We start from the raw sequence: 26589 nt of genomic DNA, 5'->3' as shown, positions 1-26589 counted from the left end.
CGAAATACGAGTTTAATTGTTTTCCCACTGTAGTGTAAGCTCAATGAAATAAATGTAGTTTGCACCCTTCAAAGTGGTGGTTCTCTTTGCATTAAGCAGGGGGACAGCAACCGGCCCTATTCAACCTCAGCACAGCATCCCCTCAGTGGTTGATGCTGGTGTCTATCTTGTATGGTATTTCTTTTTAGACTGTGAGCTCCTTGGGGAAAGGGAACCATCTCCTTATTCCTTTTCTATGAACACCTCTCTTTGAGAACATTTTTGCTGAAAAGCAGCATATAAATAATAGTAGTAGTAGTAATAGTTACAACTGGTGGGGAGGTTGGGCCTTGTTTACTTCAAGACATGTGACCATTTTATTAGGGTGTTTTTTCCCCCTGTTAGAAAGGAAAGGAAAAGCAGATATTTTACAGATTTTATATTAGGCAACGACCAGGAAACAGATTTATTTTTTGTTTTAAGCCACCACTATTGTCACTTCTGTCACTGATACCATTGTCCACAGTTCACTGTACATTCTTGCAAAACGATTGTTTTGACCAAAAAAGAGATGAGATTTTTGAAGTCCAATACTTTTCTTTTTGTGTTTCTGTGTCTGTTGTGAATACATTGGCTCACTTCTGGTTTCTCTTAAAATCAATTTCAGCACCTTCAACTTTTCTGTAAACAACCCAACACTGTGATCTTATGTTTCCATATCTACACAAGATTCAAACTGAGTACACAATCCAGCCAAAGTTAAGCACTTTAACTCCAGTTTAGCTCATTTGGAGGGAGCTAAGCACTAGAATCAATGAGTCTTAGTGTTTAATTTTGGCTGGATCATATCCAGATTAACTAGAGCAATGACCTAAGTGGTAGGCACCATTTGCCACAGTATATTTGATATACAGCAGAATCACACATCCAATATATGAGGTCAGAGCACTGGTATATAAAGGAGGGGCTTCTTGCCCCAGAAGAGCAAAACAAAACCTTGTAGTGTATCAAGGAAGCACTTCTCTGTTCTTCATGCTTAAAAGCAGAGGAGACACCCATTAGACACTCTTATTCTATATGATTATATCAAAGGAAGTCATGAGTATAAGGCTATCCTGAATGAAGGAAACATTTCCAACTAAGTTGGATATTCCATACAGGAATTCACAGACAGTGCAGCCAATCTCATCTTCCAACAAAAATTTAAAAGACAGAATGGTATTTATGCACTAATTTTCTCATTTTCTGGTAATTATTTGATTCTAATACTTAAAGGTTTTATGAAACAGTTTGGGAAGGCCAGCTACTTAAAAGAATAAAGAAGCCATCCTGTAGAGATTGCCCAAGTTGCTTTTATAATGGTACCCAACCTCCCAGCCTGCCTAGAAAGAGAAGGATTTCCATACTTTGCCTTTGTGCGGTAAAGCCGCAACTCTATTTTTTTTTTTTAAACGTACTTCCCGCCTTTGATCTCAAGGAGCCATGTGCTCAAATATACGCTCACATGTTCAACTACCTGAAAACCTCAATTTGTAGGAAGAAGAAGAAAAGCAAGGCTGGGGACATTGTACAAAGGGTGTTTACGCCACTGAAGTTCTTTTGAAATGGAAAGACACCGCATGAGGAAGCTTGCAACTACGGCACAGCCTTACCAGTACTAGTGAGAAGCTCATCTTCAATGTAGTGGAGAACGTAGGTGGCAAAACTGTAATTTCCCTCTTTTTAAAACTATTTCTTCTTCTTTTATTTTTGAAATCCTCATCTAAGTGGCAGTTTCTTGTACTATAGTGACTCCTGCTGGGAGAGTTAAGTTGAAGTAGCTGAAGGTCTCTTACAGATATATCAACTCCCGGCCAGTATAAAGATGTCCTAAACGCAGGAGATGGAGTTAAACTGTTCCCCTACCTTGGACGCAATGGCTTCTTTCATCACTAAGAACAAACCCCTAGGTTTTACAATTGAGACTGAGAAACTAGTACAGTACTTGTACAATTTTTGATCTACAGCATCACGACGTGAAGCTGCAACAATTAGATGTAAAGGGTCCATTCATGAGGAATAACATCACTTTGACCCTTTGTGTTAGCTCCTACTGCTAATCTTTCCATACGCGTGAACTTACTTTCAATTTGAAGAAGATGAAAAAGTCTTTTGCAAAACCCCAATACTGTTTTCTGATCTATGTACCTGAATGTAGAAACGTAGTCTTACCTCGTTTTTTTCTACTACAAGCCAAGCTACTTGTAATCCTTCCAAGCCTTTAAAGGGGACCTCCCTTGTTAGCATCTCCCAGAGAACCTGGAACAGAAAAAAAAGAAAAGAATTTTTATTTCTGTACTTTGTATTTTAAATACATTATTAAACCTTGATACAGCAGTATCTGTATCCAATTACCAGGCAACCAGAGCCCATTTGCAGGAACCTGGATACATGTTTGTGAGCAAGATCCCCACATTAAATTAATTTTGAATAGTCCTCGCTTTATTTTATGATAAAAGCCTGATTTAATAATTAGTGATAGGTGTGAAGCTGGACTTCGTGAAATACACAAAGCCACAATCTTCATCCTTTGTTCCTTAGTTGTTGAAGTCTGATGGTTGACACCTGTCAAACAATGGATTTCAATCCACACTAGAAAATATTGGTGCAACACAGATAACCTGTCTACTTGGCTGTACAAAAGCTGTTTCTTTGGAGCTAATTAATCTCCAGTCTTAAAGGTTTGTTACTTTCTGAGTCACTTCTATTAGAAAAATAGTTACTTCAGAATGTGAGGCGATTTGTAACCTCATAAAAATGGCTTCCACCTTCACTGATGTTTCTATATTAATCCACATAGTATAATAATAAAGATCATTTATACTTTTCTGTTTAACTGTTTAATAACCATATTTAATTTTTAGCAAACTGAAAACACCAACAGTTTATATTTAATACTACATTTTTAATAGTATGGCTCCAATTCGTTCATTAGGAATTGGAGGATCTCAATACAGTAGGATCTCAAGTGAGTTGCACTGTGATGGCGTTCAACATTATACCAAAAGCTACTACCATCCATCAAGATGCCAACAACAAGATGTCAAGTCTAAGATGCCAACAATAATCTATTCTAGACAAAGAATTATGGAGCTCAACTGCGCAATGTTCTTATTGTACTTCTCTTCAGACTTCACTAAGCAGCCATTCATTCTTTCCATTTGTATGAGTTGGAAGATACCGTATTTTATAGACTATAAGACTCACTTTTTTCCTCGAAAAATATCCACCAAAATTCAGGAGCGTCTTATATGTTTTAACAGTTTACTATGTTAAAACTCTGAAAAACTGGATTAAAATTAAGGTGCGTCTTATAGTCCGTAGCGTCTTATAGTCCGTAAAATACAGTATATGTATATAAGAATCTGCTCTTATATTTAGCATGGGGAGAGAAACTGACTCTATTCAGCCCCTATTCTTGGTGAGCAAAACTCATAAAACCAAAGCCAAGTGCAAAGGAGACTCCAACAGCATTGCCAGCTTTCGCAACTGGAGCTTTCCAAGTACATGGAGCTCTTTTTCCTTCCATACTTTGCAGTGGAAAAATCTTACTGCTTCACTAGATCACAGCTACTAACGCTAGTTAGCAAAGAAACATGAGTGTTTTCAGATCAGCAACTATCTTATAACTTGGATTAAAAGAAGCGTGTCTCTCATTTACTCTATAAATAGGTTTCCATGCCCAAGGCAACATGCTCAATGTAATGATGCATCTTCATAAGATGTGCACTTCCAAAATTAAATCTATTATATAACCATCCTGCAATGAAATATAGCATTCATTTAAGCATTCTTTAAAGGAATCTCATTGAGCTAATATTTTAAACTGAATATGTTTATGATTTCAAGATAGCTGAGTGAGGATCATCATTCTTCCTTAAGTGCTTTCATATCAGGTAGAGAAGAGAGCACATACCATTTTCCGCTTAATACAGAAGGATATGTGTTGCGAGAACAATTTGTTATGTGTTGACAAGTAATAACTGCTGTCGGAAGACGTTTTAAATGGCTTAGGAATTATTGGCTGGATCATAAGAATCCTAAGATTTAAGTGGTATGTGGACAGGTCTGCCAACTATGTGTCAAAACAATCTTAAGGCTGCAAACCTTTTCATAATTACCTGAGAAAAAGTCCCACTGAACCCAGAAGGACTTGCTTCTGAGTAAACATACATAGGATTGCTCTGCATGACCATTATGCTAAACTCATTTACTTAAAAATGTTTCATTCATTTCAGTTAAACTACTCACACATAAAGGTGACCAAGGTATAATTGTTACTCAGATGTAAGTCTCATTGGTTTCAGTGGGGCTTATTCCCAAGTAAGTGTGAATGGAATTTTCAGCTTTAAATGTCCCAGCATCATGAAATTACTTGCCAATGCCATCTCCTAAAATGACAAAAGGGGACAAGCTGGTCAATCATAAAAGGAAGGATAAATGAGTGTGAACATCTGCCACCCTTCTTAATTTTCATGGGACTTATTCAGAAGAGGCAAGTTCAGCTTGACCAAGGGAAAACATGGACCTATGGATTGACAGCTATACATTGTATTGTGGTGGGAAAATGCCCATTTCCCCCCACAACATAGTAAACAGAAGATAGAAAACAATATAATAGTTCAATGAATACAATCCATTCTGGCAAGAAAAACCCAGGAAAAACAACATAAAAGAAAGGCCATGGATTCTGCCAACAGAATGCCATTTCTCAACAACTTACTAGTTTACATTTGAAAAGGATTCTGCTCTTTGTTATCAGAATTTCAGCTGCACTTCAGCTGATGAAAAGCAGATGTCTGTCTAGCACAAAAGCCACTTGTAAGTGCTCTAGATTGTGATATGAGGCTGTTCAAAACTTATATTTATAGACAAGATAGTTTTAAAAGAAAAATAGTCACATTTTTCGTGGATTAATTCTATATCTTGAAAACACACTCATGGCTGGCCTATGGTTTGTGTTAGAAGAACTCAAGAACATACTGAAATACCTACTGATGCCTGTGATGAGAAAATCTGTCCCTGACACTTCAGATTATTCAAAAAACTATTTAGATCCACATAAGTATATCATTATTAATGTATAAATATGTAACTATGCATCTTTTCACAAAATTTCCAGACTCAAGCTTGATGTGGCCAACACCACTAAAGTAGCTAGCCAATAAGCATTATTTTATAATCTGAATTCACAGAATGTTTCACACTTTTTTACTTTTTTAAAAAGGAGAAAATCAAGGTGAGAAAGCATACCCCCAGGTTTTGCAGTTATCATTATGACTTTACAATTCAGCCTGTTTATACCAGATCCAAGGCATGAGAGAGAGCATTATTCTAGTTAAAAGGCCATTTTTGTATTTGAACTATTTCTCTAGTGGGATGTATTTTTCTACAGTAACCATGTACTCAGAACTTAAGTTTCATACAAGTAGAAATGATGGACAAGCAGCTGTGGCTTGGGACTTCATGGCTGTAGAGGTGTCTTTATGGGATTGTGTGAATAGCACATTCCAACATGTCACCTCAGCATGTGGTAAGAGTGGGAGTGGGTCTTGGGCTCCAGCACTTCATCCTCCCCCATTCCCCTTCAGCATGTAGGAGGAAGCATCTGCACTAGAAGATCCCTGTTTAGTATGAGACTTCCATAACCTCTGATGATAATCCATCCATGCATAGAAAAGGAGGCAGGGAGTAATGCTCAAACAGGTCACATGAGAGAAAGAGACAAACCCACACACACACACACACACACACACACACACACACACACACACAAAAAGAATACATCACATGGACCATGTGGAAGAAAAGGGGGAAAACATGTCAAGGAGCATGCAAGTAAGAATGCACATGCACAGAAATGCTGAAAAGGATTGTCTACGAGGGAATCTAAAGGAGTATATATGCACATATGACATACACACATACAATAAAGGTAATGTACATTTTGTGTAGTATGCAGTGAAGAATGTATGCACTGTATACCCTAAACAGAATCTAGTTTTCTTGCCTTTGTGTTGGATGTGGAACAAGGGCATAACTGGACCTGGGCTGTGCTACAATGGGCTGTGCTACATCAAACTGGTTTGGAAAATCACAGCACATAAACAGGATACTCACCACACCGTACGAGTATGTGTCACATGTTTCTGATACCGGGAGACTCTGGATAACCTCTGGAGCCATCCAAGGAAAGGTACCAACTAAAGACATGTGTGTTGTATGGGAGTGGAACCTTGAAGCACCAAAATCACAAATCTATGCAAAGCAGTAAACAGAAAGTAAAAGGGCTGTTCACATTTTTAGAAAAACTAGAATAAGGTGACACAGCAAATGCCCTTTATATATGACTGAAATGTTCCTACCTTTAATACTCCATCACCAGCTATAACCACTGAAAACAAAGAAACAAGGAATAAGAGGAAACAACTTTACAAATAAGAACAAAACATGTACATTCCCTAAAGAAAGCTTCCCATCATGATGATCGACTTGTATATACTGGCAAGCTCAGTTCAATTTTTGTCCCTGGCTGAATTGACTGACACTAAATTGAACTGACACTGAACTGCCTCAGACAGAATTGGTTGTGACTACCCAGGAAAGAGATCTTGGGGTCATGGTGGATAGCTCACTGAAAACATCAGCTTAGTAAGTTACAGCGGTCAAAAAGGAAAAACCAATGCTAGGAATTACTAGGAAAGATATTGAAAATCAAACTGCCAAGTATCAGAATGCCATTATATAAATCTAAAGTGTAGTCATATTCGGAATACTAAAAAAGGATGCAATAGACTTGGAAAAGACAGAGAGAAGGGCAATCAACAACCAAAATGCTCAAGAGGTTGGTGCTAGAAAAGTGATGGCATGTGACTGGCTTCTTGATTCACACTAACAATTGGAGAATCTTCTCTAAGAGGAAAGGCTGAAGTTTTTAGGGGCATTTGGATGCAGCTGAATCACAGAAAGTTCATACTCAAGCCTACCTCAGTGCAGTCATCATCAGCTTAAAACCCCTGTTAAAATCTCCCATTAAAACTATGAAAATATTCTTAAAATCCCAGGAGCTCTTCAAGGGAGCTGCTCACCCGACACCATCTTGGCCACACCTCAGGGGCATTTTAGTTTTGGGGAAAAACAAAAACAATTAGCAATTCTATGTATGTTGACCCAGAAGTAAGTCTCTGTGTTCTTTTCCATACCCCTGAATCGGTTCCAGTTTGTCTACAACTTTCTTAAAGCACAGCACCCAGAACTGAACTCAGTACTCCAGATGAAGAATAACTCGTGCAGAATGGATGGGCACCCGATTAACTTCTTGTAACTTGAAAACTATGTTTCTATCGATTTAATTATTAATTTAACCTAATATTGCATTAGCTTTTTTTGCAGCTGCATCACACATCACTGACTTGTGTTCAGCTAGTGATCAGCTCAGTCAGAGACCCTTTTCACCTGTGCTGCTGCCAAGCCAGGTGTCCACCCTCCTAACCCTATACACTTGGTTTTTCTTTTTGCCCAAGTGTAGAACTTTGCACATCTCTGTTGAATTTCATTTTGTTAGTTTCAGCCCAGTTTTCCAATCTATCAAAAGCATTTTGAATTTTCTGAAGTGTTCACTATCCCTCCCAATTTTGTGTCATTTATAAATCTGGTGAGGATTCCCTCCACCCCTTCCTCTAAAGCCCTATTTAGACATTATGCTGAATGCTCTTACACTGAAGCCCTATTCAGACATGATTTTTAAAAGCCCGCTGGAAGCTTGTTCAGCTGACAAAAGCAAGTTAGAAATCCCGCCACCAGCACATCTCTGGTGTCAGTCATTCTGCCGCTGGTTCTCTTCATGCGTAAGGAATTCATCTGAAGAAGTGAGATGGGTGGGATTGGACTTTGTGACCAATTCGGACATATCCTAACTTAGAAAGGAAGTAGGCACTCAATCAGGAATGGAACGAGAGAGGTCACATGGAACTTGATTTCAACCAAGGTTCGTGTGATGTCTGAACCCACTCAAATACACAGCAAAAAGCTCTAAAAACCAGTGCTCTTAAAATTACTCAAAACAATTTGTGTTTGCCAAGTAAAATTTAAGCAAGTCAAGTCAATCTTTATTTGTGGTCATTGACCAAACAAGTACACATACCTACCAATATCTCCTTCATTATCTAACCAATTGTGAGACATATATTCTATGTGGTCGAATCAATCTGATATGGATTTCTGTGGTTAAAAGTAATCAGCAAAATGAAGCACAGATAGTTCTAAACATTGCAACAAAATAAGAACCACCTGGCATGTTTCCTTTGAATTCCGTTTTGGGCATACCCCCAATGTACTAATCCCAGTTGACATAATGCAATTCTTTCTTGCCAAACAGCCCAAAGGAAGCTTGCACCAGTTACCACCTGATAGGAGGAGATGAGAAACTACAGATCTGTGGTGTTTAGCCCTTGGTTCAGTGGTTTCTCATCAGGAACACTAACAATATCATCCAAGGTCGTCATCTTAACAAGGCCATGTCTAGTTTGTAAGCAACTGCATCACAGCATCGTTTTCATGGCTGGGACATTTTGCTCCAATATATTTTAACTGATCAAACAAGTAGAGCAAAATAAATCTGCAGACACGCCAAGGAATGGAACTGCAGCCTCTACAGACATTTGTCTGCAAATCCTTTGTTGCTTCCAGTGGTAAACAAATGGAGCATGAGCACACAGAGAACTCCAAAAGATTAGGTTGTTCTTTACTCTATATAATTTAAAATTAATGGATAAAATTCTCATAACTCTTTTTGCAGTAGGACAGACATATATGCCAGTTTTGCAGACAGATTTGACTGCATTGTCAAGGCCCTTGACAACCAAATTGAAAAAACTAGCTGTGATCCTGAAGGCCATTGACATGCAATGAAGCACCATTCTTGTCTTTCTATTTGAAAAGCAATGTGATATTTTGAGGGAAATGTTAAAGATATACAGAAAAGCTCTATAGTCTTAATCCACAAAGGACAGTTTTGTGAATCCAGATTATGAAGCATATTGCTTTCTTAGAGCACACCATTGCATCAATGAACACAGATACGAAATATCACTTCTTTAAAAATGGATTGAGATTATTTTAGACCCTAGTTTTGAGTTAGTTTTAAAAGTTGCAACACAATTGTTTTAGCAAATAAAGTGATAGGTTATAAGTATACTTGAAAAATATACTATTCCTTGTTATACCCCTGCTAACTTAGCAAAGTGGCACCTTTTAACGTGGTGATTCTCTTTTATTTTGCAGGGGGAGAGTAACTGGCCCTATCCACCCCCAGCACAGTACCTCCAGTGACTGTTGCTGGTGTCTATCTTATGTTTCTTTTTAAATTGTGAGCCCTTTGGGGGCAGGGATCCATCTTATTTATTTGTTATTTCTCTGTGTCAACTGCCCTGAGCCATTTTTGGAAGGGCGGTATAGAAATCAAATTACTTACATACATACATACATACATACATACATACTTAATTAGTGCCAGAATTGATATTCTGTTTCACAGATTTCATTGTTGTATTCTGATTTTGGTCATTAGCCAAAGGGGCATGTATGCGCTGCAGACACACCCGTTTTTCAGAGTAACTTTGTCAAAAAGTCCATCTCAAGAAAACACATTTTAAATGTGCAGGATTATTGATTTTCAGGGACACTTAGAACTTGTTTTTACTACAGATTGAATTATTTTGTTTCCAGATACCAACATTAAGCTGCAGTATTTGAAATGAAACAAAACCAAAACATGTAAATTCATAGAAGTATTACCATTTCGGGACTTTAGATCTCTGTGGATTACTTTGACTGGAGCCTCCATATGCAAATAGTGCATTCCTAAAAAAGAATAAGATATAAATTTTAATTGTTTTATTATAGCAAGGCTTGTCAGTATTAGCAGTATCCTGTTCATAAGGCAAATGCAAGTAAAATGACTCCCAACAAACCTTACTCATAATCTACCCATATCAGTAGGACTGAGCATGCTTAAACATACGCTGTGACTCCAATCTAGCATTCATGTCTGCAGGAACCTTCCTTTCTAAGTAGGAAATGCATATGGGCACTTTTCACTGCATGCACCAGTTATTTGCCTTATAGAGGAGAATGTGGATCCCTTGCATGTTATGGCCAATACACAAATCCATAGGTTTATTTATTTATTTATTCATTCAATTTATATACCTCCCTTCCCAAGGGGGCTCAGGGCAGTTTACATTAAAATAAAAAGCACATAATGAAACAATTACAATAAAAAAACATTTAAATCAGATTAAAATTAAAACTATATATCATTAAAAGCCAAGCTAAAAAGATGGGTCTTTAAGGTTCTCCTGAAGGCCTCCAAAGAAGATAACCCCTTTTCTTATATCCATGGGGAGTGTGTACCACAACCTAGTGGCGACAACTGAGAAGGCCCGATACCAAGTTGCCACCAGATGAACTGGTGGCATCCAAAGTTGGACACTCCCCCCAGCCCCTGATGATCTTAATGAGCGGTGGGGATCTTGTAGAGAAAGGTGCTCTCTCAGGTAACCCAGACCTAAGCCATGCAGGACTTTAAAGGTAAAAACCAGCACTTTGTACCTTGCCCAGAAACATATTGCAACTGCTTGAGAACAGGCATAATGTGGTCTCTCCGGGATACCCCAGAGACCAATCTGGTTGCCGCATTTTGAACAAACTGAAGTTTCCAAACTACATACAAAGGCAGCCCTACATAGAGCGCATTGCAGTAGTCTAACCTGGAGGTTACCAGCTGGTCATTCTCCTCAAGGAATGGGCAGATTTGTCAAAACAATCACAGCTGGTAAAAAGCGCTCCTGGACCATAGCCTCAGCCTGAAGCACCAGGGTGAGACCCGGGTCCAAGAGCACTCCCAAACTATGTACTTTCTAGGGGAGTGTAACCTTGTCCAAAACAGGACATTATACCCCGTTTCGCAGATTACAACCCTCAACGATGAGCACCTCCATCTTGCTTGGATTCAGCTTCAGTTTATTATCCCTCATCTAGCTCATTAGTACCTGTAGGCAGGCATTTAAGGGGCCAATGCCATTTTCTGATTTGATGACAGGAAGATATAGATTTGGGTGGCATCAACATATTGATAACACCCAGCACCAAGTTCCCTGATGACCTCACACAGCAGTTTTATGTAGATGTTAAAAGCACTGGTAACAGAACAGAGCCCTGAGGGACTCCATATTGTAGCACCCATTTAGAAGAGCAACTGTGATCAAGTGCCAGCATCTGAAATCTACCTGAGATATAGGAGCGAAACCACTGTAAAACAGTGCATCCTCTCCCTAAGTCCCTCAGGTGATCTAGTGGATACCATGGTCAATGGTCTGAAAGATCCAAAAGAACCAGCAAAAGAACCAGCATTACTCTTCCATCTGTCAGTTCAAGACCACTTGGAGTTGATCAAGCACCACCCTCTCAATCATCTTACCCAATCTTGGGAGGCTGGTGACTGACCTATAATTTATCCATCACCAGGGGATCCAGAGTGGGCTTCTTAAGAAGGGATATAACTATCTCCTTCAAACAAGCTGGAAAATACAGCTTTTTTTTTTTTTTTGCAACGCACGTGCTACGTTGTAGGACTAAAATAGAAGGATAAAATCAGAAAGTAGGCATCAGAAATATGAATGGCACCTTGCTGACAGCGCAGGGACTGCAATGTTGAAACACAGGCAGTACGGAAGCACACTTAATGGGCAGTAGTGACACTGTTGTAGCATGTAATCTGGAAAGCACCAGAGACACATTGTTTCCGGAAACAGAAGGGCTTGAGTTAAACCCCTAACAATCTGGAACAGCTCTGCTGGACAAGAACTTGCAGTTGCAATATGCGCAGAATAAAACTGCTTCCTTGCTGCATGTATTGCCACAGCATAGGCCTTCAAATGAGCTTCAAATGGGCTCTATGGTGTATCTTATCAAATTCAAGAGGAGTCATTCTCCATTTGTGGTCCAGTCGTCTACCTAGCTGCTTCAGCTCCTGCAGCTCTTCTGTATACCATGGAGCTGATTTCGACATGGGTCAGAGAGGAAGCTTTCCATAAGAAATCACATTATTCATATATCAATATTTGATTATTACTTGGTTCAATCTTAAAGAGGCTTTAAAAAAACTAGTCTAAATCTAGATCGTGACATTTTACCCCATAAGAAAAGCATTTCCATGGGATAGTTTGCTGTACCACATAGTCAAGCCAAAGGAATGACAGGCACTTGGGCTGTGTGACCCTCAGGAACATATTACTGGAAGCAAAAGAGCACTTTTGAAAGGAAGGAGAACAGTGAAAATCACCCCCCCCCCTTTGCGCATACTCTGCTGTTCAACTAGCCTTCGGCTGAGCACAGAGCAGCCCTTGCTGTGAGGGTGCAGCTGCTGCTCCACTGCTGGCTGGATGTCAGCCAGTGACGCCTAAGAGCAACAACATGCATTTCTTTACAGGCATTCCCATATATTCTGGCTGAAGTTGTATCCTTTAATAAAGCAACTGGAGAATCATAACTCTCTAGTATGTCTTAGGAGACTTCAAGGAAGGTAACCAAGTTTCCAGAAGTGGACAAAGTGGGCAGTTCAGCCTGGGGGCCAAGAGCTGCAGTTCTTCTGGACTGAGATGGACATGGAACAAAGGCAGAATTGTATGGTGGATAATTTATCCTTTGATGAACTATAAGTTATCGTGGGATAAGTTATCTTGTTCATCACACCATATTCCTGCCAAAAATCACACACATGAACCCCGAATATGCTACATAATCCCAAAGCACAGGAGGAAATAGTGGTTATGAGGGCATATAGCAGCTTTTGATTTGGGGATTGAAAATCCTGCAACAGGAAAGGGCTAACCTCCACTCTCCACAGTCCCTATCATGGCTGCTTGTTGTAAATTAAGAGGAACTTATTAGTGTGATTAGCCACATGTCTGATTTGACCTTAATTAACACACTATCTTCAATGAATCTCATTTACCTTTAGCTATATCAGTAGCCCATGTCATTATATGATCCATATCCATCTCTTCACTTCTGTTGCTGTTAATGTAGTCATATAGTGATCCAGCAGAAGCATATTCTGTTGAGAAATAACAAACATATTTTTAAAAGGCTGCATCTAAGGCTGGATGAAGGTCCAAAATGTCTGGCAACAACTTCTTAATGGGTGGGATTTGCCTTTACAAATAAGCTTAAATAAATCAGTCTCAATAACTCACCATGTACCATAGCTTAACTTCAAATGTATTCATTTTTTTAAACTAACCTATTATTAACAGTATTAGCAAATATATACTGTTATGAGGTAATAAATGTATGCAAAACAAACATTTATTTTATTTATTTATTCAATTTCTATTCCGCCCTTCCAAAAATGGCTCAGGGAGGTTTACACTGATAAATAATAAACAAATAAGATGGATCCCTGTCCCCAAAGGGCTCACGATCTAAAAGAAATATAAGAGAGACACCAGCAACAGTCACTGGAGGTACTGTGCTGGGGGTGGATAGGGCCAGTTACTCTCCCCCTGCTCAATAAAGAGAATCACCACATTAAAAGGTGCCTCTTTGCCAAGTTAGCAGGGGTAAATGTACGCAAAACAAACATATATAAATAAGACTTCTTATTCATCAGCAAAAAAAAGTTGGCCAGAAAAGAACGGCAGCCTACACAATCTTTTTGCCAATACTGAGTTTGTATCAATGTAGTTATGCAAGTCTCTTGTCAGTTGCTTAACCGTAACCATCTGCTTAAGGTTGGACTCACAACCACATCCCAACTCTACAGGTGTGAGGGCCTATTAGCATGGTCTGCCCAAACAGGTTATTGGATCCAATAGGATTCCAAGAAGCCTTGGAAGGATTTAGTGTTGGCTCTGCTGGTGAGCCTGTTGATGCTCTGGTGCAGAGTTTGAACAGCAAACACACTAGAGCAGTAGACATGATTGCTCCTAAGTTTCCTCTCTGACCGGCTTCAAAACTGGCCCCTTGGTATGCAGAAGAACTATGGGGGCTGAAGTGAGAAGGTAGATGACTGGCGTGCAAGTGGAGAAAGACTCAACTTGAATTTGACACGTTACAACACAAAATGCATTTGAAGATCTATGCTCAGGCAATTAGTCCAGCAAAGAAGCGATACTTTTCTGCCCACGTGCAAGCTCACATCCAGTGGAATTGTTTAGGGTTGTGAGAGGGATAGTACATGCCCCTTTTCCCGTGAATTAGAATTTGGAACCATCCATTACCCGCTGTGACATTTTTAATGAGTTCTTTGTGGCTAAAACCTCTCATATTTGGGCTGACTCAGACCCCACAACTATTTATTTATTTATTTATTTTTACATTTTTTTAATCCCGCTCTTCCTCCAAAGAGCCCAGAGCGGTGTACTACATAGGTTTCTCCTCACAACAACTCTGTAAAGTCGGTTAGGCTGAGAGAGAAGTGACTGGCCCAAAGTCACCCAGCAAGTATCATGGCTGAATGAGGATTTGAACTCGGGTCTCCCCGGTCCTAGTCTAGCACTCTAACCACTACACCATGCTGGCTCTCACTTATTACTGCAATGCCTGATGTGAAGGTGTCTAGCAACTCCTCTTATGTGGTTAGGCTGAGTCAATTTCAGTTTGAGACTCCTGAGGATGTAGACAAGCTGCATGGAGCGGTGTGGCCTACCACCTGATCTCTTGACCCTTGTCTGACATGGCTTATACTATCTGGCAGGGAGGTTGTTGTAGAAGGCCTGGTAGAAATTATAAAATTGAGGAAGGGCAGGATGCCTCCTTGTCTTAAGGAGGCAATCATTAGACCTCTTCTGAAGAAGCCTGAATTGGATCCCTCAGAGTTAAGCAACTATAGGCCTGTTTCCAACCTTCCATGGCTGGGCAAGGTAATTGAGAGGGTGGTGGCCTCCCAACTCCAAACAATCTTTGAGGAAACTGATTATCTAGACCCATTTCAAATCAGCTTTCAGGCAGGCTATAGGGTGGAGACTGCCTTGGCCGGTCCAATGGATGATCCCTCCAATTAGGAATTGAAAAAGGGAGTGTGACTTTGCTTGCTTTTGAATCTCTCAGTAGCTTTTGATACTATCAACCATAGCATCCTTCTGGAGTGTATGAGGGGCTTGGGGGTGGGAGACACTGCTGTGCAGTGTTTCCACTCCTATCTCTCAGGCTGCGGGCACATTACAGATGGTGTCCCTTGTAGACTGTTGCTCTTCAAAATCTGAACTGTTATAACTTGTCCCCCAGGGATCCATACTGTCCCAAATGCTTTTTAACATCTACATTCATTCATTCATTCATTCATTCGATTTCTATACTGCCTTTCCAAAAATGGCTCAGGGTGGTTTACACAGAGAAATAATAAAGAAAATTGGATCCTTGTCCCCAAAGGGCTCACAATCTAAAAATAAACATAAAATAGACACCAGCAACAGTCACTGGAGGTACTGTGCTGCGGTGGATAGGGCCAGTTACTCTCCTCCTGCTAAATAAAAGCGAATCACCACAAAGGTGCCTCTTTGCCAAGTTAGCAGGTGTTACAAAGTTAGTAGGGGTTAGAAACTGCTGGGAGAGATCATCAGGAGATTTGGTGCAGTGTGTTATCAGTATGCTGATGACACCCAAATCGATTTCTCCAAGTCAACATCAGAAGAAGAAGAACCTCCCTAAATGCCTGCCTGGAGGCAGTGATTGGCTGGATAAGAGATAACAAACAGACTGAATCCAAATAAGACAGAGGTGCTTATTACTCAGGAGACAATTTTGAGCTTCCAGTTCTGGATGGAGTCAAACATCCCTAGAAAGAACAGGAATGCAGTCTGGGAGTGCTTCTGGATCCAAACCTCTCCCTGGTGTCCCAGGAAAACCAGAGGTGCTTTCTATTAGCTTTGGCTGATATCCCAGCTGCCTCAATTTCTTGAGATAAACAACCTCAGAACAGTGGTACATACGCTGGTCACCTCCAGACTTGACTACTGCACAATGCGCTCTATGTGGGGCAGACTTTGGACATAGTCTGGAAACTGCAGTTGGTACAGAATCTGGCAGCCAGGTTGGTTTCTGGGTCATCTGGAAGAGACTATATTACTCCTATACTAAAAGAGCCGCTCTGACAAGCAATAATTTTCCGGGCAAAATACAAGGTGCTGGTTATAAACTATAAAGCCCTAAACAACGTAGGCCCTAGTATTTAAGATAAAATTGTCTTCACCACTTCTCATTGAGCTCATCTGGAGAGGTCCATCTGCAATTGCCACCAGCTCGTCTGGTGGTTATGCAGGGACGGGCCTTCTCTGTAGCTGCTCCGAGACTCTGGAATGCATTCCCTGCTGAAACAAGTGCCTTCCCATCTCTGAAAACTTAAAAGTCCCTAAAAACTCATTTTTCACTCAAGCTTTTTAATTTCTGTGGTATTTAAATGGTTTTGATGTTCTAATCTTTAATTTGTTTACATCGTTATAAACCACCCAGAGATGGTTTGGGGCGGCCTACAAATCCAATAAATTTATTTATTTATTAGATTTTTATACTGCATCACCCCGATGACTCTAGGTGGTTCACAAATTTAAAAAACAGATAAACAAATAAATAACTCATTAAAACAAAATTAAAACCAGTTTAAAATCATTTCAGTAATCACTAAAGGCCAGGCTAAAAAGACGTTTTAAGCGCTCTTTTAAAGGCTGCTAGAACTCTTAAGCCTCTAATATCCATAGGGAGCACATTCCAGAACCCAGGAGCAGCTACAGAGAAGGCTTTATCCTGAGTCGCCACAAGCCAAGCTGGCGGCAGCTGGAGACAGGCCTCTCCTGGTGAACTTCAAGTGCAGTGGGCATCATACTGAAGGAGGCGATCTCCTAAACCATTTTAGAGCTTTAAAAGTAATTAACAGCACTTTGTAATTTGCTCAGAAACATATTGGCAGCCAGAGCAACTGTTTTAAAACAGGCATAATATGGTCTCGCCGAGAAACCCCAGAGACCAAGCTGGCTGCTGCACTTTGAACTAACTGAAGTTTCCGACCGACATACAAAGGCAGCCCCAAGTACAGTGCATTGTAATAGTCAAGCCGAGAAGTTACCAGTGACTGCACCAGAGTTTTGAGGTCATTATTTTCAAGGAACGGACGCAGCTGTCATATCAACTGAAGTTAACAGAAACCGCTCCTGGCCACAGCCTCCACCTGAGACACCAGGGTGAGGCCTAGGTCCAGAAGCACTGCCAAGCTACATATCTGTCCCTGGAGGAGTGCAACCCTGTCCAGAACAGGAGGTTCTATCACATCCTTCGATCCCTCACCATTAGTACCTCCATCTCGTCAGCTTCAATTTATTATCCCTCATCCCCCATTACTGTCTGAAGGAAGGCATTTAGGGGATCTATGCCTTTTCCTGATGATGATGTTGTAGAGAAGTCAATTTGAGTGTCATCAGCATATTGATAACACCCTACTCCACATCCCCTAATGATCTCACCAGGAGTTTTATATAGATGTTAAAAAGCATTGGGGATAGGATGGATCCCTGACAGATATGGTAAAATAGCTCTCGTTTCACGGAGCAACTATCTCCAAGTGACACCATCTGAAATCTGCCTGAGAGAGGAATGGAACCACTTCAGAGCAGTACCTTCTATTCCCAAATCCCCCAGATGATTCAGAAGGATACCATGGTCAATGGTATCAAAAGCCACAGACAGATCCAAAAGAACCAACAGTCTCACACTCCCTCTGTCCATTCCTAGATATAGATAATCCATCAGGCTTACCAAGGCCTTCTCAACCTCATAGTCCACTCTAAACCCAGTTTGAAATGGATCTAGATAATCAGTGTCCTCCAAAACTACCTTATCACCCACCACTCTCTCAATCACCTTGCCCAATCAAGGGAGGTTGGAGACCAGCCTATAATTATGCATCACTCTAGGGCAGACTTCATAACTAAAGGTCTCACAATTGCCTCCTTCAGAAATGGAGGCATCCTGCTCTCCCCCAGTGAGGCATTTATGATATCAACTAGGCCATCTCAGCCTCCCTACTAGATGATATAAGCCATGTTGGGCATTGATCCAGGGGACAGGTGGTAGGCTGAAAACATCCAAGAAGCTTGTCAACATCCTCAGGAGTCACAAATTGAAACTGATCCATTCTAATGGAACCAAAGGAGTTATTGGACACCCCTACCATTGACTCTGCGGTAATGGTAGTGTGCAAGCTGGCTCGAATCCAAGAGATTTTATCTGCAAAAAAAGTGGTTAAAGGCATCACAGCAGGATGATGAAGACTCCAAATTCAAGTTCAGAGAGGAGGGGACCTGAGTCAATCCCCTCACAATTCTGAACTCCATTGGACGTGAACTTGTGGATGCAATACGTGCAGAATAGAATTGCTTCTTTGCTCCACATATTGCCACAGTACAAGCAATAGGCTTTGTGTCATATCTTGTTAGATTTGAGTCTCGTCCACTTGTGCTCCTCTTCTTGCTTGCCGCTTCAGCTCATGTAGCTATTCTGAATACCATAGGACCAATTTCAACATGGAATGGAGAAGACACTTAGGGGAGGTTGTATCTATTGCCCTGGTAAGTTCCCTATTCCAGGTCTCCACCAAGACATCAACAGAATCACTGGTAGAACCAACTCTAAAACCTTCCAAGGCCTATTGGAATCCTATGGTATAAATAATAAATAAATAAATAAATAAATAAATAAATAAATATTGATAGCAATGATCTCGTTTGGCATTTGGTGGCCATGTTTAGTGCATCCAGAAAACATTTTGCTCCCACAACTGAGCACACTCTGTGTACTAAAATAACTTGGGGCCTCATAAATACTTGTAATGGCTTCATGTGCTGTGGTCTTGACACTGGTCATCACCCAGGCTTTCATGCCCTGAGGGTAGGGTGCAGAGACTAGGGATGTACACAGAACTGGGCGGGGGAGGCTTGAAGGTGATGGGGGTTGCTGCTTTAAGGGTGGGGGAGGGTGCACTTACCCCTCCCGCTGCTTTCCCCCCACCAGCGCTCATTTTTGGAAAAGTCCATGGGGTGGCAGCGTACCTCCTTGACGCGCCATTGCCCCGGTTTACAGGAACTAACCAGAAGTATCCGGTGCGCAGGCTTCCAGTTCCATGCAGAGACCTCTCACAGTATCCATCCACAAACACACCACCATGCTGGTGCACCACAGTGCTCAAGGCCAATGTCTCCAAAACCCATCCCAGTCAGAGAGAGCTCTAAATTCACAGGACAGTCAACCCATCTCATCCTGAGGGCAGCGTTGAGAATGTCAGGCTTCTTTTTCTAAGCAAATTTTCTAACATTCATGTAAAATATTTTTTAATGCTAAACGCAGCAATGATTAAATAAAAATCAACAGCAAATAAGATGACCTACGGATGAATTATATTTTTGAATGTCATTATTTATAATTAAAATAGCATACTGACTCATTATCTTAAACTATGGAAGATACTGCAGTCAAACTGTGGTTCTTGGTTATCCGAGGTGGCCAAAATTGTTTCTTGAAAATAAAATATCACCCAAGGTAGTTTCTCTAGACACTTTACCAGAACTATTTTTTGGTAAATGGGCTTATTTTGGGGCTTATTTTTCTGGGGTTATTTTTTTCTGTGTGGGGCTCCTTACCATGTGGCAAGACACACATTAAGCAAGATACCACAGACTTTTTATAATGAGAAGTCCCACGCGGGCGGGGGGGAGTTATTTTATCAGTATGTTTTCATTCACAGCATCAGCAAAAAGCAGCCACTAGCCACTTAAAAATAAATGTCATTCATGAATGTGTCCTTCGTCCATGTAGAAGGGAAACCATGTGGAAAAAAATAGGCTCAAGAGTGCTTGAGTGAAGTAGCATTAAGTTACATAGCTCTTTTGGAAAAAATAAATGCTGCCTAGTAAGCATCTAGAATTAACTCTGACAGAATTCAATCATTGTCTGGGCATGTTAAAATATGTGGCATTATTTATCATATTTTTAGCCAAAGAATGTTCAATGAATATACATGAGCTGGCCCCCTACACCCTGCAGTCTAGGGGCTGAACTGCACAAAGCACAGGAGAATCCTTAATGGATAGCACAAATGGTAGCTTCGGGAAGTTGGTGGATGAGTCCAATCAGGAAAATGGCATGGGAGAAGGGTTAACTCCCCTCCTATGGTGCCACTGCACTAAATCAAAATCAGAGCCACCAGCAACTACTTGAAGGTAAAAATAAAAACAATGGGAGATTTCATCATGGATATGCTTCCTCCTCAACAACAACTGCAATTGGTGGCAATTTACAGGGGGCTTTAATGGTGAGTAATGAATATCCACAAATTAGTGAGTGAAAAAGTCACAGCCATCAGCAGTGACAGAAGGGTCACTGGACAAAGGTTGGGGCACTAATGTGGTTTGTTGGTATAAGATGATCCCTGGATATTCTGAAGTGCTCTCCTGCACTCTGGAATCTCTCTATAGAAGCAGAAGATACACAGAAACATGCCATAAGGCAGGGATATGTTTCTGCTACTATAGAGCATCCCGAAATATTAGCTCTCTAGTGCACCTGGGCTCATAATTCAGAACGCAATGGAGCAGGGCGCAGGCTCTCACTGGATTCGGGCAGATGCTTGAAGTGTGGATGTTTTTGTTTTGGTAGTCAGGATGTCAGCCATTGGTACCAATAGCAATGTTCATCCCAGGGCAAATAGCAACTTCAGGACCATGATTTTCATAGGACCACCATGGGAGAGGGTGAAATATCCATTCCCCACGCCTTACAGCTTCTAATTCTTAATTTCCCTGTGACACAGCTGCTATTTAAATTACTTACACACACTCTCTCTCTAAAAAAAACCCCACTGTAATGATGAAAAGATGACCAGTCAATCAAGTTCACATCTTGTACAAGTTTTAATTAATTTAAAATAGTTTTTATTTTGCCACAAATTGATCAAACCTTCTCCGGCTACAGATAGCAATAGAAGAGAGTTGGTGCCCTGTACCTGCATGTCTCTTTGTGCACATCCTTATAATACAACATTCTCTTGTCAAGGTAGCCTTGATATAAAGGCATTTTCACAAGTAATGATAACTGCTGCTCCTTCTCCTGTCCCAGGACTGTCTGTCACCATTGTGGGTGTGTACGGTAATTTCAATCTTGTTCTCAATAACTCAAAGTAGCTTCAAATTTTTTGTTTTGTTTTATAAGTGCTGCTGGAAGAGATGGAGTGTGACTGGAATGGGGAAAGAGGCACTGGATCCCAGCCTGCCCTAGTATGACTGTTCAGGGGCTGGAAGGAGGGCAGAAGGCCATCAAATCCTAAAGCCCGGCTCAAAAGTTTTTCTTGTTGCTCCTGCCATTGCTTCCAGCAGTTTCACAGCAGCTGCTAAACATACTAAGTGGAAAGCATGATTGCAGCTAGAAATGTTTTTAGACAGGATCTCACCGATATTATTGGGTGCATTACATATAGGAAACAATATACATTTATTTCTTGATAAAACTGTACTGCACAGAACGTTAAAACATTCTGAATGGAGAAATGGTATAAGGTAGCAGCATGCTGACCATTATTAAAAGAGATGCCTAATATTTTAGGAGCACCAAACTTTGAGTTTAAAAACCAAAAACCAAAAAGAGGACTTGCAACTCACCTGTTACTATGCCATAGTTGGGGGGCTCAATAACAGCTCCATAAAACTGAATGATGTTTTTGTGGCTGAGCACACTGAGTATTTCTGCCTGTTCAAATCCAAAGGAAGTACTGTATTAGATGTGAATACAAAAAAACCTACATACTGTACAGTTATTGTAAGAATATAAATCAAACTCTCTACGGATTAGTAATACACAATACATTAATATAGAAAGATTTCGTACTACAAGTTCTTTTCAGAGAAAGTGAGGGCTCGTTTACACAACTGGTTTTTAAACAACCCTTCCAACCACCTTCAGATAAAGGGATCATAGAGAAGAAATGTATGGTCTAAATGACACTCCAGAGATATATACATACACACACACTGTGATTTCTGTTATGACATTTTTTTAGAACTGCCACAAACACCTATTTAGGACTGCCATGAATCATGGTTTTATAATTTTGAAGCACAAGAACCACAATACACTGATCCTATATTTTTACTGGCAAAATGGTAGCCAAAATTATAGAAAGGCATAACTAAAAGGGGGCCAGACAAGTAGGCTCCATTGTGGCCAGTCATACGGTGCCTATAATTAAGCCTTAGTTGTCCAAAAGAGATTCTTCAGTCTGAATGCTAACACAATGCCTCTTCATACATACAGGAAAGATTTCTTCCTCCAACTAAATTAGAGTGCAACCCAATCCTATAGTCCACTATGCTGGCAGCTGCTCCACCAGGACTACACTGGATGATAAAGCCAGTGTAACACAACTGAAATCCTATTATCTCCAAGCAGCAAAATAGAATGCAAAACAAAATTAGTAGCAGTACAAGATTACATAGCAACACCAACAACCACTTCTGCAAATCCTGTGGCAATGCCAATGAAGATATGATTTAGTGAGAGTGTACCCCTGGAGGGTATTATGGCAGGGGCAATGGCAGGGATGCCACGATGATGTCACAGAACCCAAGTGTGCATCCCGTCCCACAGTAAGTGCTACCACACTGGACAAATGAAAATGTAATGATCCCAGCACACCATCTCTTGTTGAACTGGGAATAAGTGCAGAGTCTTAGGAAATGTAAATGTAACTCCCCAAGACAATACCTGGTTTTTGCAACAATGGCCAACATGTCCTGTAGTGTACTGCAGGCAGTACAGAGCAACATGCACCACTGCAGGGCTCCATTGGTGGTGTTCACAAGAGGGCAGTACCAGTCTTGCATGATTGCACGTCTCACACTGCTTCTACTATTCCCAGTGGAAGCAGTGCATGACATGCGACCATGCAAGAGTCAGCAATATGCAGCACCATCACCAGGTGATTTAGAGCCCCACAGGGGCATTCTGCATGGCCCACATTATGCTGCAGGACACGTCAGCCACTGGGACCAGAATCCAGGCATCTGCTACAGAGATCATCATACTGAACACGCAGTCAGAGACAGGCTCACAATGGGGCCTTTGTAGTCTTGCAGAGTCCTAGCCCATTACATGCCCCTGTTCCCGCCACCCATTCCATATATCACACCAGGCGATCCCACCCATACAGATGCCAGCCACAAATTATATGAAGGCATCACTCAGTGGAATAGCCCTTCCAGCATTCAAGGGGATCCAGGTTTTATCCCTGCCTACAGGCTCCTGTAGGCAATTATATGAAGGCATCACTCAGTGGAATAGCCCTTCCAGCATTCAAGGGGATCCAGGTTTGATCCCTGCCTACAGTCTGGGGAAAATACACACAGAAACAGACACACAGCCAAAACAGATCAATGGAATAAGCAATCAGTGGAACAGCCTCATTTAAATAACTGTCCTTGATCCCATCTAAGCACAACTATCCCATGTTTGTTTGTTTGTCTGTTTGCTTGCCAGTGTCTCTTCCCCTTCTTACCCACAACACAGCAGCAACTCTGCTGATTTACTATCACAACAGTAGAGGAAGTCTCAGTCAATTATAAAGCTGCTAGAACCTCCCTGCCTTATGAGCACTCCAGTGGCAAGACCATAAACAAACAATGTATATCAATATAGGAAATAAATATCATCATCCTTTATTGTTTTAGCCAAAGACCATTGCAAAGAGAGAGAAAGAGAAGCACCCATACAGCACAGATAAAATAAACTCCAAAACGTATATAAAACAAAGCACAGATACAACAAACAGTCCAGATTCCTGATGCAATATTCAAAATGAAGTCAAATCATCGTTATAGCCGTCAACCATGTTATCTGAAATAGATATTGCACAAATGCATAATGCTGCTACAGCATACCTGAAACCTTATGAACCAGAAAAGTACCTGAGTTTGAGGTGCAGTTTCGAATACAATGGGCAGTACAAGAACTAATGCAGCAAATCATCACACTGCACAGATGCAAAGATGCTGGGCAAAAATGCAGTAAATAAATAAAACCAAACCACGCAGGCCCTCAGCTCTGTTGGGATACAGTGACAATGAAAACCACTGCCCTTCCATCCTCATCTGACTGGGTGTGGGAGGTTGTATATCTGATCACCATCAGGAGAACAGTGCCTTGACACCAGCACAGCTTTATTGAACAGTATCCACTCCAGAGTGGAGTGAGCGCTGATATCATCACAGAGGGCTTCTCTGCCTCTCAAAGCAGAATCACAGGTACACCACATCTCCATGCTGGGTACTGATGATGCACCCTATGTCTGTCACTTTTGAGAGACACGGGGACCTAGGGAGAAACAGGCAGCAACTCCACATATGGTTTCCCATGGGTCAATGAGGCAGTGTGCTTGATTTGTAGTCTGCATGGCACTGGGGTGAGGGAGAACATCCTTGCCTCCATGAATGTATATAAGTTGCCTACTTACCAGCAGGGAGTCAAGAGAATTCTGAGGAATAGTCTTGAAAAATGGGTCACAGCTGTAACAGGCAGGTCCTGTGATTGGAGTTGGCAAGTGCAAGTTTGGGAAAGGAAATGGCCATTTAGATGCTCCTCCATTCTAAATTCTCTAGTCCCACTCCTCATTCTCCCATCAGAAGTCTCCTAGTGTCAGTATTTGGCAACTCACCCATTGCAAGAAATGGAGTGACTATGACAATATTCACCCATCCAGAGTAACTGTATCTCCAGTTACTGTTTGTTCTGTTCCATGTGTCCTAGTTATGATCCTGACAGGAAACATGAGCTATGAGTATTTGACTAGCAGCAGCAACAAGGTGGAGCAGAGTGTGTTGTGTGCTTCCTAATAAAAATGGCTGTGTTCTCCCATAGTCTTCCCATAGTGAAACCTGTGGGTTCCCCATCCCTAGTGAGCAGTCCTTCTCTTGTTTGCCTGTGTGGGATACAGTGTCTTTGCAGAAGCAGAGTTAAGATAAAGGGTAGGTGCCTTAGAAACCTGCAGCAGAGTAACTGTAAGGGTTCTGAGAGAATGCAGGAGTTGCCTATCTGCCCTTCCCATTTTGATGGTAGCCTTGGCCCTTTCTTTTTTGTGCCTAATATGCCTTTTGCACACTCTTAGACCTGCAAACATAGGGGAAAGTAATGGAGACCCATATTGTGCATCTTGATATGTGACCTGGGTCCCCTGATGGGGCTTATCGGCCCCAGTAGTGTACATGATTGGTTGCAGGGTCAGTCAGAATCCTATCCTAATTGGGGGCGGGGCGGGGGGAGGTGTTCAGCAGAAGGTGGCAGTCATCTGACATTTTCTACTGAATACAAAGAAAGTGATTTTATTTATGTCACCTCATTTGCAGGCATAACATTTTACCATCATTAGGGCCGGAAGCAGGTTTGTGCAAACATGGCATTTGGAATAAGAACATCATGTCCCCAAGTACACTTAGATTTTCTCCTCGTGCCATAGGCACCTTGCTAGCATGAAGGTTATGGCAACAGTATGTGCCATTGGTGCAAGAGTGGTGCAATGCTGGTGTAAATTCAGGTGTCAGTGAAGATCTTCATTCCATCAGCATGGTGGAGTTTGGCAGCAATCTCATCCCACCCAGTGGGTGAGACCTGTGGATAGGATTATGCAATCACTGGCACAATGCACAGTAACCTCATTAGCAAGAAAACCTGCACAATTTCTAATTATTGGATAACTTTTCTTTAAATGGTATGAAGTTATAAAACAAAGTTACACACAAAAGCTTAAGATACAAAGCACCATGTAGGTAATGCCAAAGTACCTCTCCAAAATGCCACATCATTTACTCTATTTCTTTTTGCTAATGAATCAATTGTCCAAAGACAGCACCTGTATCCCATTAGTGTTTAGGTGATGCTCACATGAAAATAGCTGAACAGTATTAGATACTTCCTTATATGCTTGCTTTGCAGAGAGGAACTAATCATTCTGTCTGCATGGATAGAGTCTACATGGAAAGGACAGAGATTGCTCTACCTTTGATGATATTCTTTTGAACAGTTTGGGAATAGGAGTGACTGCAACACTTTTAAAGAGAAGATCCAGCAAGCTCTCTTTACGCCTATATCTGCCCAAAGCCTTGGTGGCATGGGAGACCACTTTCAGGGGGCAACTCTTTATTCCCAGCTGTAGCATCTCTAGCTACATGTATCTTTTCACATGTATACTCTGATGTGAGTAGTGGTCCACATCAGCAGTGGATGCTCCCAGGAATATTCAGCAGTGGTGTGGGAATATTTCTGGTTCTCGATACACTCAAGAAGAGCAGATTAATGTGGGAACTAAGATGCTCTAAATGTTGTAGGCAGAAGTGGAGAATTGCACAAGCAGCCTCTGATGTGACTGAAGCTGACCCTAAGGGAGGACCAAAAGAAGAACTGAAATATATTAAGGTGTGTTAAACTGAATCTGTTTCCATTCAAATGAGATCTTAGATTTCCTATTTTCCTAGTGTCCTACTT

The 26589-nt window shown here is 41.1% G+C and overlaps 1 protein-coding gene across 3 annotated transcripts in view; it reads right to left on the bottom strand.

Moving 5' to 3' along the window:
- The window catches only part of MAP3K20 (mitogen-activated protein kinase kinase kinase 20), a 160981-nt gene that overhangs the window by 97702 nt on the left and 36690 nt on the right, over positions 1–26589 (bottom strand). For all 3 annotated transcript variants that reach the window (XM_053266793.1, XM_053266810.1, XM_053266802.1), the window contains exons 3-8: positions 21720–21807; positions 13034–13135; positions 9814–9879; positions 6384–6412; positions 6139–6276; positions 2191–2277 (exon numbers count right to left, since the gene is read on the bottom strand). In XM_053266793.1, the coding sequence (XP_053122768.1) occupies positions 2191–2277; positions 6139–6276; positions 6384–6412; positions 9814–9879; positions 13034–13135; positions 21720–21807 (510 nt within the window). The remainder of the gene's footprint in view (positions 1–2190; positions 2278–6138; positions 6277–6383; positions 6413–9813; positions 9880–13033; positions 13136–21719; positions 21808–26589) is intronic.

This window comes from Hemicordylus capensis, chromosome 1 (genome assembly GCF_027244095.1).
Source record: "Hemicordylus capensis ecotype Gifberg chromosome 1, rHemCap1.1.pri, whole genome shotgun sequence".
Classification (NCBI taxonomy): Eukaryota; Metazoa; Chordata; class Lepidosauria; order Squamata; family Cordylidae; genus Hemicordylus; species Hemicordylus capensis.
Note: the sequence above shows the minus strand (reverse complement) of the source record. Positions and strands in the feature narration are given on the sequence as shown.